Here is a 12,418-nt window from a genome sequence, read left to right on the forward strand (position 1 = left end):
CCATGCCCTCTACCTCCTGACCCACCCTGGTGCTTCCCCGCCCTCCTGCCCCTGGCCAGTGACATGGACTGCCGCCTCCTCTTGGGAACTGTGAGAGTCACAGTCTTGTTAATGGCATTCATCTCCTGATATGTTGACTTCACCATACTTGAATATAATAAAACCTATATTTTAAAACAGAACTGCTAATGAATTTAGAAAGACACAACACAATTAGCTTTTTTTTTTTTTTTTAAGATGAATGACCATAATACTTGGATCCATTTTGGAATAATAACAAGTGCGGGGAGAGTTAAAATTCTTCGGCTCTGGAATGTAACTGTGCAGTTGTGGTTGTTGGCCATGATGAAAACATAAAAGCTTGAATTCTAGATGAACTAGAAAGCTAGGCAGAATGGAAGACTGAGGTTTCACCCGAAGCCAGTCTTTCTGAAAAACAGGAGTTTTCATCAGGAAAAACACAGACTGAATATAGAAGCACTGTTAAGAACGCATAGGATGACTTTGTGTTGTATTTATTGCCACTGACATAACATCTTTTAAGCTTAAATCCTGTCTTACTATTTGCTTCTGAAGGTTTCAGAGCCTTCTCACCAGTCTCAAAGTCATTTCAGGTGCAACGAAATCCAAAACAGAATAATAACAAAAATAAACACTGAAAGCTTGGCTTGGCTTTTCCAGTACTGAGTGATTTATTGGTGTTTTTTTTAATATATATATATATGTCAGTTGCAGATACTCCAGATCTCTCCTAGAATAGTAACAATTTTATTTTAGCACATCTATTTAACCCATGACTTAGTCCATATAAATCTTTACGGAGTTTCTTCATCTCCTACTTATGAGCTATATGGGAGATGACTTAAGCGATGTTATGCTAGAGCAAAGAATGCCGCCTGCTAATTCCAGTGGTCGAAGGAAAGTGAGATGCCCGAGATTCACATTTATCTTCATAACCTGTGGTCCTGAATTCTGGGGACTATTTGACGTTCAACTTGCCTGCCTCTTAAATCTCTATGTGTTAGTTGTCATTTTTTTCTGTATAGAATAGCTAAGTCTTGAAGATCCGTAAATCCGATGGTAACTGATACTTTTGTTCATGCAGTGGAAAATTGCTTCACAAGCATATATGTAGGAACCTGAGAATTTTAGTTAATTTTTATTGTAATTTTTATTACTATTTGTTATGAAAACAGACATTTTGGAGGGTTTTTTTTGGTCTTTGGTTGCTGGGGCTCGTGATAACTAAATTTGTAGACTGCTGTTGAATAGGGTGTAGCAAATCTAAGATTCTGAACAGTCTATGAATGCTTTTTATTATATATTTATATATCATAATAATTATATATGTCACTTATTAATTTAGCATTGTACTTTATCCTTGAAATGAAATTTCTTGGGGTGTTTTGTTTTGTTTTTAATTTTTTTAACGTTTATTTATTTTTGAGAGAGAGAGAGAGACAGAGTATGAGCAGGGAAGGGGCAGAGACAGAGAGGGAGACACAGAATCTGAAGACAGGCTCCAGGCCCTGAGCTGTCAGCACAGAGCCCAACATAGGACTCAAACCCACAAACCATAAGATCATGACCTGAGCCTAAGTTGGATGCTTAATTGACTGAGCCACCCAAGTGCCCCAAAATGAAATTTTTTGAAATGAAAGTTGACCTTCCTCTGAATTTATTTTTCAGATAAGCATCAACATCTTAGGAACAGCCCTATTCCTGTCACCAAATAAAAGGAAACTTAGCTTACCAATTGAATTTGCCATTGAATAATTTTGTTATTATATGTATTATATATTTTTGTATATAGAATATATATTTATAAATATACATGTATAATATATTATTTATATAGCTAGATAAGCACATAATTTAAAACATGTGTAATTTTTGTATTTTTTAATGGCACTTTGGGCTATGGAAGATAAAAGCATGGTCTTTAGAGCTATAATGATCTTGGCATATATCCTTCCTTCTCTGTGTTTTTTCCTCCATGACCTTGAGCAGGTAGCTTAACCTGGTCCATAAAATGGAGATCTCCATGACTCATCTCATAGACTGCTTATGTCATCAATTAAGCAAAATAGACTTTATGAAGCACTTTATGAAGCACTAGTCATAATGTTGTCTGTTATTGGAGTGCCTCGGTGGAAACTGTTGTTCCAAGAGAGAGATTGAGCCTGTGGTGTGGGTTTATCTTGCATTAAATAGACCTAGGGTGATGGTGTCAGTGAATTGTTTTATAAGTGATGGTATAGGATGTGGGTAAAATGCTCCGAAAGTCAAAATTCTATTTCATTTTGTAGTAATGTTTCTTTTCAATACATTAGCCAAACAAATCTCTTTCATTGTTCCATGTATTTCCCAAGCTCAAAGTTTATGGGCCAGGTTCTGAATGTTCTAGGTGAGATGGTAAAAATGTAAAGGTAATACAGGAAATCAGTTTTCACATTCCAATAAGCCATGTGGCTTCTCTCTCAAACTAATTTTGCGATTCCTTGCCGTAAGAGTTCGTGGTGGGGTACCGCCACTTTGAGCATTCTCCAGGCAGGAAATTGAAATATTTTTATTGCAAGCCTTATCTCCTCTGTAAAGCAGGGGTAGTGTTCAGTAGCCCCCTCCCTTCAGGTGCCCTCCACTAACTCTTATAGACACCAAAGCATCTGGGACAATATGGGTCTTGTCTTTTGTGTTCTGTTCTTATTCATAACAGTGGGACATTTTTTCCAATTTCGTTGTGAACTTTTTAGGTTATTTTTACATGTTCTTCAAGTGTAATAGAAAATTCACTCCATTCTGTTTTCTCCATAATTTCATAAAAACAACATGAGGAAGCTAATCTTGTATCCTAGATAACAAATTAATGCTAGTAGCTAATATTTAAATAGAAACTTCCATGGTATTACCTCATAGAAGTTCTCTGTCAAAAATTTTTTATTCCAAGTCTCTCTCTCTCTTTTTTTCTTTCTGATCTTGAAGGATGTCACAAAAAAACAGATTCCTTAGGAAATAAATACCAATAAGTAACAGGCTTTTATAGTACAGAAGTCAGGTTCTTTTATGCTTTGTGTGTCTACAAAGTATATAAATACACAGCTGTCAGGAGACTGTTATTTTGCTTACTTGATCTTTCTGTTCTTTGTTTTACCCAGCTGAGGTATGAGTTGCATTTAAAACAACTCTGCTTGACAGAGCATAGAACATCAGGAAGGGAAAGGCAGCAGTAGGTGGTAAGAATCTAGTATCATTCTGTTCCAACAACATGCACACAGCTGCAGACCCCATCTTGGCATTCAGGTCAATGAATGAACCTCTCAGCATAACCTTGGATGGACTTCAAGGATGAGAGGAGGAAACATTCTTTTCCTATAAAACAGATTAGCCTGGTTACTAAATTTGCATTACCTGCTAAGAGTACATTTTGCTACATTCAGAACATTATAATGTGTAGTCCCTTGGAAGTTCTGGAAGTCTTCTTTGCCATTCATGATAGGGGTTGGTGAGCAAAAGGCTCCCAGTACCCATGGATGGGGTGGACCTGAGGATTTCAGACAATAGAAGTCTTCTTTTTCTTCCTCCATTATGTACTTTTTAAAAATTGTTTAACACTTACTTATTTTTGAGAGACAGAGAGAGACAGATCACGATCAGGAGAGAGGCAGAGAGAGAGAGACACAGAATCCGAAGCAGTCTCCAGGCTCTGAGCTGTCAGCACGGAGCCCAATGCGGGGCTCGAACCCATGAACCGTGAGATCACGACCTGAGCTGAAGTCAGACGCTCAACCAACTGAGCCACCCGGGAGTCCCTCCATTATGTACTTCTTTTAGGGAGTGTGTTCATGGCATGTATACACACCCGTTAAATATTCATGCCTTCTCCTCCCCTCCCCCCTCATTTACCGTTTGAAAAATACACAGTTTGAAATTTTGTAACTTGCTTTCACAAAGGACTAAAACCAATGCATTCAATTCAATGTTGGAAATCCTTGCTCAAGAAATTTATATAAGGGCGTCTGGGTGGCTCAATCGTTTAAGCATCCAACTCTTAATCTTGGCTCAGGTCATGATTTCACAGTTTGTCAGATAAAGTCCCGCGTTGGGTTCTGTGCTGATAGTGCAGAGCCTGCTTGGGATTCTCTCGTCTCTTCTCTGCCCCTCCCCCACTCATGCCTTCTGTCTGTCTGTCTGTCTGTCTCTCTCTCTCTCTCTCAAAATAAATTTTAAAAAAAGAAAAGATATATGCCCTTTATGAGTCATGGACATTTTTGCACATCACACAAAATGACTTTCATCTATTTCTCAAGGAAAGAAAGAAAGATCACCTTTGTTTCAAAGGGCCATCCTCCTTTGATAAAGGGGAACATTTGTGCATAATACACTGCTGTGGTTGGTGACACCCTTCTTAATGGGAGGTCAAATAGTTTGGTGATGGGACTGGGATGTGATGATTTTTTTTCATGTTTACAATGTCAAATATAGAAAGAAAATAGTATCTCATTAAATAGATCTTCAAAAAAAATGAATGGATGGTTTTAAATTGAAATGTTTTTTCATCTTGTAGGTCATGCGAGAATGGGAAGAGGCAGAAAGGCAAGCAAAGAACTTGCCTAAAGCGGACAAGAAGGCAGTCATCCAGGTAAAACCCAGGCCGATTCTCCACCGGGCAGTGCAGCTAGGAGCTCCAGAACCCCCAGGGTGATTGTTCCCATTCCCGTTAATTTGGACTGCGTTCATCATTGTCCAGGAATTCGGTTTCTTAAGCTCTTCCTTATATTTGCTCTGAATTAGCTCAACTTTTAATTCATTGCCATAAAACTCTTATTGTTACTTGCATTCTGCTCTTGGTTGCCAAGGTCTTTCTTTACCTCTGCCCCTGGCACAAATCACACACCGTGATTAGACTTTTGTGACAGGAACTCCCCTCACAGCTGCCTTACGTAGACTGTGGGATCCTCATGGTCATTTTATTAAAGTACTTTGAATAAGAGGGGAATATTTTTTTAATTTGCAGTGTTTTAAGAGTAACAGAAATTTAGCTTGTCTAGTCGATCTTTGGGGGCCATAGCGAAGACTGATTTACAGTGAGAAATCGGGATTGAGGATGGGGTGCAGGAAAGGGAGGCAACCCATAAAGCCCGCCAAATTAGCCAAAATGGTAGCCCGACTGTAAATCTTGGAGTCAAATGGAGAACGATACCCCTTTGGAAACCTGGCATTTGCCGCCCCGCAATGCGTGTTCGGTTCCGTGGTGATGTGTGCGTGTGTTTGCAATGGCAGCATTTCCAGGAGAAGGTGGAGTCCCTGGAGCAGGAAGCGGCCAACGAGAGGCAGCAGCTGGTGGAGACGCACATGGCCCGAGTGGAAGCCATGCTCAATGACCGCCGCCGCCTGGCCCTGGAGAACTACATCACGGCCCTGCAGGCTGTGCCCCCTCGGGTAGGTCCTGCCGAAACTCCCTTTCACAATTCACTTGTGGGCACAACACAGACTGGAGGCCCTGGGGGCTGACGGCCACCAGAAGGAAATCTGAGAGCGGTTACGAGCGCTGTTGTGAACAGGTACAGCCTCGGTTCACCTTGCCTTGAAGGTTCTGGGGTCGCGGGGCGGCCGCCCGCACAGGCTTATCCTCAGCACAACGGACACCTTTCCACGGAGTGGTCAGACGGGCTTCCCGGGGACTCGGTGCCCAAGACGCGGCCTCCGCTCATGTGCCTGGGACGGTGACACGTCAGGAGACCGCAGAAGCTGGCAGGACTTTCTATGTAACCATCTATTGACGAATAACCAAGGGTTAGGAAAAGTTGGGGTCGAGCTGTGAGTTTTTAGGATAATAATAGGAAATAGAACTCCAGTGTCCTGCTGAGGGCGGCAGCCATATTCTCCGGTGGGACACGCTCGTCAGTCATGGCGTCCACAGGGAAGAGACCTTGTTTGAGATTTTCAGCAATAAATGCCCAGAAAAGCTCACTGAGCAGTGCAAGCAGACCTCCTCAGCGAGGCTTCATGGGAGAGATTACTTTGGACATAGGAACATTCTGAGCATGAGTGTGTGTGTATTATGTCTGTTCTTTCCGTTATTGAGGGAATGATATTAAAATCTCTAATATTTTCTCATGGGATGCTCTCAGCTTTTGCTTTTCGTATTTTTTGGCTTTGTTTTTAGGTGCTAAAATCTCTGATATTTTCTCATATGATGCTATCAGCTGTTGCTTTTTGTATTTTTTTGTATTTTTTGTTTTTAGGTGCATAAACATTCAGAGCTCTTATGTCCTCCTTCGCCCCCTACCCCCCGCCCCCCACTATCCTTATGACATGACCTCTTTATCCCTGGTAATATGTTTTGCTCTGAAATTACTGTGTCTGGTATAAAGGTATTTCAGCTTTCTTTTCCATCCTCGTACTTTCATTTAACCTATCTGTCTTTATATTTGAAGTGCATTTCTTATAAGCAGCATAAAGTTGGATCTTGCCTTTTAAAATTGTGAACACCATATAATGAAGTTATTGATACAGTTACACCTAAATCTGTCATCTTGCTGCATTTCTGGTTTATTCCATCTAGTCTTTATTCCCTTTGTCTTCTTTTTTCTCCAACTTTTGGACTAATAAGATATTTTTTATGATTTTCTTTTGAGCCCTTTGTAGAGTCTTTAGAACTATAACTATTTCATTATTATCGTGTTTGCCTCAGAGTTTCAGGAAATGTCTCTAACGCTTCACAATTTTATACCAGCACAAGTGATACTGTGTCACTTCATGTATATTACAAGAACCTCATGAAATTCTTCCATTTCCCCTTTCCCGATCTTTGGGCTGTTGTTTTCATACTTTTTCCATACTACATTATTGTTAGTTTTCTTTTAAACAATGAATTATCTTTGAAAGAGTTACATAATAAGAAAAATAGTTATCTAGAGGGTTACCGTTTCTGGTGCTCTTTAATTCTTGTATCCATCCATCTGAATGTTCTTCCTTCCACCCAGAGGACCTCCTTTAAAATCTCTTTTAATGCATGTAGATGGGTGAAGAATTCTTTTGCTTGGGGTATATCTGAAAAGAGCTTTATTTCACTTTTGTGTTTTGAAAGACATTTTTACTGGGTATCGAATTTTAGGATGAAGTTTAATGATACTTTAATGATAATGTTCCATTATTTTATTGGCATGGTTACCAACAAGAATACTGATCCCTTTTCTTTATCTCTGTAAATAGTGTATCTTCTTTTTTAATCTGACTACTCTGAAAATTTTCTCTTTATCACCAGTTTTGAGCAATTTGATTATTTTTTAAATGTTTATTTATTATCAAGAGACAAAGAGACACAGCATGAGCATGGGAGGGGCAGCGAGAGGGGGAGACACAGAATTTGAAGCAGGATCCAGGCTCTGAGCCATCAGCACAGGGCCTGATGTGGGGCTTGAACCCACAAACCATGAGATCATGACCTGAGCCAAAGTCAGATGCTTAACCGACTGAGCCACCCAGGCGCCCCTTGACCAATTTGATTATTATGTGCCATGGTGTATTTCAATCAGCCACTAATCCTATATCGCTATTTCTCATCTCCTACATTGTAGCTTTCATAACTAGAAGTTTAGTCTGGTTTTTGTTTGTTATTTTCATATCTTAATTTCTTTACTTAAGTTTTTGAACCTGTGGAATGCATGTATAGCAACCTTAATATCTTTGGTTGCTATCTCTAATATTAGCTTTGGGTCAATTTTGATTGATTTTTTTTCGTTGTATGTGGTATTTTTCTTCATTTCGTATCTAGTAATTTTTTATTGTCTGTCAACATCATGAACTTTACTTTGTTGAGTGCTAGATACTTTTGTATACCTCTATTTTTTTTAAGTTTTTTTAATATTTATTCATTTTTTGAGAGAAAGAGAGAGAAACAGGATGCAAGCAAGGGAGTGGTGGAGAGAGAGGGAGACACAGATTCTGAGGCAGGCTCCAGGTTCTGAGCTGTCAGCACAGAGTCTGATGTGGGGCTCAGGCTCCTAGACCACAAGATCATGACCTGAGCTGGAAGTCAGACACTTAACAGACTGAACCATCCAGATGCCCCTGGTAACCTCTGTTCTTGAGCCTTGATCTGCAGTGGTGTTAAAGTTCTAAGAAACAGTTGGATCCTTTGGGTTTTGCTTTTAAGACTTGTTAGGTGGGTTCAGGGCAGTTGTCCACTTATGGCTCGTTTACCAATATGGAGGTAAGATCCTTCTGAGTAATCCACTGGGAATACGGAGTTTTCCCATCTGACGGTGGGAACAGGTGCTATTCCTGATCAGGCACGCACTGATATCTCTAATCTTTTTGGATGTTTTTATTTTTCCCATGATCACCCATGGAGTCTCACTTGCATGCTCTGATGATTAGTTGGCTATTTTTTCCATATAAGGGACATTATATGCAAATCTGGGTTCTCTCCCTGAGCACCTCTGTCCTTCCCAGCACTCCTGCAGTTACAGAGCCCACCTCATTCATGTCCCCTTTCTCAGTGCTCACTGTCTTTCACCTGATATCTACTATCTTTTAGAAACATAGTTCTGTGTATTTTGTCCATAGTTTGGTTGGTACCAGAAGTCGGGAAAGTCTGGTTCTCATTACTCCATCTTAGCTGAAAGAAGCAGTTTGCCTATGTGATGTGACTAAACCAAAAAGCCACCCACTTACACTGATTCTCCTCATTTTGATGCTAAAGTTGCCGCCTAGAAAGCTCTGAGGAACCGTAAGAGAGCTTCCAGTACCCTTATATAGACAGTGAGATTGGATTGACCCTGTTCTACCTATGACATCACTGAGATTGAGTGGCTGGTCCGGGGTGACACCACCACAGTGCATGGACAGGGTGGAGCTGTGAGTCACAGCGGATCACTACAGTGCTTTCTTACTAGACCACACTTCCTCTCTGAACAAAAAGCCTTTGAAAAAGAATATCACATTAGCATTTTCATATTCTATTCAGAAAATAAATCTCTGTCCTAGCACTGTTCAGTAAAATTCTGTTTACGTGCGTTTGGAGAAAAAGTTCCTTGGTTACTCTATTTTTGTTCGATTTTGGAGTCAGGGTCTTTAGGATCATTTGCCAAAGCGGGGCTGGGGATGGGTGTTGAGACCAGAATCCCAATCACTGACGTTTAGTGGAATGTTCCAGCTGAAAGTCCAATCTCTGAAGTAGGGTCTTTGCTGTATGGTCATTGATAGAGCTAAAAATAAGATGAGGACTGAATGGAGTCCTGAACCGATGCACGCTGCAGAATTTTCAGTTCTGCCCCATCTGCCATCACAGGGAAGAGGCGGTGAGAAGAGTGTTTGCCAAAACTTGCCGCCTTACTAAAGGGGATAATTTCAGATGGGTCATAATCGTACCCATTCTGGGCCTGTCGAGCTCTTCATGCAGAATTAAACATCGTGTTTATTTGAAAGAAAAATTAAGGACTGGATTAGGGACAACTATTTTACTGTCAAAAACCTCAGATTGTTGTTGACTGGTCCAATAACTCTATTGAATCCTTCCCTAGAAATGCACAAAACTCTCCCATGTAATAAAACCAGGGCTGCACAGTCATGAGCCTGCAATCTTAGTATCACCTGCCATTTAAAAAAAATTTTTTTTAACATTTATTTATTTTTGCAAGACAGCATAAGTAGGGGAGGGGAAGAAAGAGAGGGATACCCAGAATACATACAAAGCAGACTCCAGGCTCTAAGCTATCAACACAGATCCCGACGCAGGGCTTGAACCCACGAACTGTGAGATCACGACATAAGCTAAAGTCACTCAACTGACTGAGCCACCCAGGCGCCCGCCCCCACCACCTGTCATTTTTAAGTTAACGAGCATTTTATTTCAATTTTATTTTGTGTGTTTATTTTAACTTATAGCTTGACTTGGCTCTGCACATTAGAAAAATGGAAGAAAATTCTAAGTTCGCTTTTAAGGACTTTTCTGTATTGCTGTTAAAAGGCAAATGAAGAGTGTGCCAGTTACTGTCCAGGGAAGGTTACATCCTCTATTGGAGCCATAATTTTTCTGAGATCTCCCTCATACTGAACACAGTGCTTGGAAAAGATGAAGTATTCAGTAAATGTTAGTTGAATATAGGAAATGAATTAGTCATAGTGTTTTTTCTGTGGATTCTGTATCTTCAACATAAGTATCCCCTAAACCCCTGACCATATTCTACCCGGTCCCAGCCTTTGCCACCTGGGAATCTGAAACAGCATGGATCGTTTTCATCTTTGAGGCTCAAGTTTAATCTGTATTTTGATCTATAATTTTCAACCCAAGCTCGGAAGTGCTATGTGATGATGCTTTTATGCAGCTAGCATTCCTTGCTTTACTATGAATTTCATTTGTAAGACCCCATGGCTGTGTGTGCTTTCTATTCTAAATTTCCTTTTTCAGTAATTATGTGCCTGCTGGCCCATGCAGTAAATAGCCAATCCAAAAGTGCATTGGAACTATACTTGGAATTTTGCCATGTCCAAATACTTCCAACGTGACAAGAGATAAAAGAGTTGTTTTTCTTCAGAAATAGTTTGATCTTTCTACTCAGGATAAACTCTTAATCTGTAGAGAGCGAGTAATTCTTCTAAGGACCAGCCCCTTTCATTTTTCCACTTTCCTTAAAGGTTCCTTGGAAAGTCAAGGAGTTACCCTTTCTCGTTCCCTTAGAAATGTTCATTCCTCTCCAGGGTCGTATCACACATGGTGAGACTTGTTTATTTATTTATTCTAAATCTTCCATTAGACAGCATCCCAATTGTTAGCTTGGCCGCAAGGACTTTGAAGCATTTGCTACATGGAAGTGAGAATTAGGAAATGTGTTTATGTATATCTGTCTTGCCTGTGTGCCACTGGTGTGTTGTTGGGGGTTTTTGGGTTTTTTTGTTGTTTTGTTTTTTGTTTTTTGTTTTTTTATGGAGCCAAGAAAGCCTTTATTGGGATCTGCGATTCCTGGGCAAGGTTCCATGACCCCGGGAGTGGGGAGTCAGGGAAGTCGCCTGGTGTGGTGGTGTTGTTGTTGTTGTTGTTGTTTTCCAGTGTCTCATAATTGCAGTCATCTTCTATGCACTAAAATTAATTTGTGCTTCTACCGGATGCCTCACATTCAGACTTTGAACACTCAGAGGAGGGGGGAAAAAATTCCGTTAGTGCCAACACTCTTTCCTTTCTCACTTCTGATTAGTTCAGCCCAACGTTAAATTTCCTGAGATTCCGGAAAACTGTCTCATAGAATTCTTTGATAGAGCATTTAATGTAATGATTTGCAAGATTCATCATCCAGGAACATGGTTTTGTCCCTAAGTGGAGATTTTGCTCAGTGCTACTTGGTGAATTCTAACAGCAGGGCATTCATCAATAAGAAGTAGCAAAATCATTGGAGAAAATCAAGGACAGAAATCAATGGGTGTGAAATAAAGGCGCTTAACTTGGCCATTTAAAAAAGTTTCCGTGTGATATTGCAAACTGCCCTTCGTTTTCTTCATTTTCTGCTAATCACTTTGGGTCAGAAAAGAGATATGAGCATTTATGGAGTATATGTAGACAGCACGCATCCACATGCCAAGGTAAATCTACATCTGTGTCTCAATATAAGGGACAGTAAATAAGTTAAAAACTATTTGCCTAATTCTTCATATGTGAAGGCCCTGAGACAGAGGAGCCTCAAGATGTTTAAGGCATACTACCCTCAAGCTTTTAGTATAATAAAAATTTTGTAAAGCTGATCTGAATGTACTTAAAAGTTAAAAGACTGCTACATTGAAAATCACTTTTGAGAAATGGAAGTACTTCTCTGAAACCTTACATATTTAGTATTTATCCACTCATCATTCATTTATTTTTAGTTGCAATTTGTAAAATTGGTGAGCACAAGAAGACTCAGTACCTTGAGAGCTTTCTTGTTTTTTTACGTTTATTTATTTATCCTGAGAGAGGCAGAGCCAGTGCAAATGGAGGAGAGGCAGAGAGGGAATCCCAAGCAGGCTCCGCACTGCCGGCACAGAGCCCAACGTGGGGCTCAGACTCATAAAAGCACGAGATCATGTCCTGAGCGGAAACCAAGAGTCAGACGCTAAACTGACTGAGCCACTCAGGCTTCCCTAACTTTTTTTTTTTCTTTTTCTTTTTTTTTTTTTAAGTCGTTTATTGTCAAATTGGTTTCTAAAGAACACCCAGTGCTCTTCCCCACAAGTGTCCTCCTCCATCACCATCACCTCTTTTCCCCCCTCCCCCTTCAACCCTCAGTTTGTTTTCAGTATTCAGTAGTCTCTCAAGCTTTGCGTCCCTCTCTCCCCCCAACTCTCTTTCCCTCTTCCCCTCCCCCTGGTCCTCCATTAGGTTTCTCCTGTTTTCCTGTTAGACCTATGAGTGCAAACCTATGGTATCTGTCCTTCTCTGCCTGAC

General features: G+C 40.3%; 1 protein-coding gene across 6 annotated transcripts in view; it reads left to right on the top strand.

Annotated features, from left to right (window-relative positions):
- Positions 1 to 12,418, top strand: part of APP (amyloid beta precursor protein) — a 205,210-nt gene that overhangs the window by 116,462 nt on the left and 76,330 nt on the right. For all 6 annotated transcript variants that reach the window (XM_029939098.1, XM_029939099.1, XM_029939100.1 and 3 more), the window contains 2 exons: positions 4,565 to 4,639; positions 5,281 to 5,439. In XM_029939098.1, the coding sequence (XP_029794958.1) occupies positions 4,565 to 4,639; positions 5,281 to 5,439 (234 nt within the window). The remainder of the gene's footprint in view (positions 1 to 4,564; positions 4,640 to 5,280; positions 5,440 to 12,418) is intronic.

The sequence above is a fragment of the Suricata suricatta genome, chromosome 5, assembly GCF_006229205.1.
Source record: "Suricata suricatta isolate VVHF042 chromosome 5, meerkat_22Aug2017_6uvM2_HiC, whole genome shotgun sequence".
Lineage (NCBI taxonomy): Eukaryota > Metazoa > Chordata > Mammalia > Carnivora > Herpestidae > Suricata > Suricata suricatta.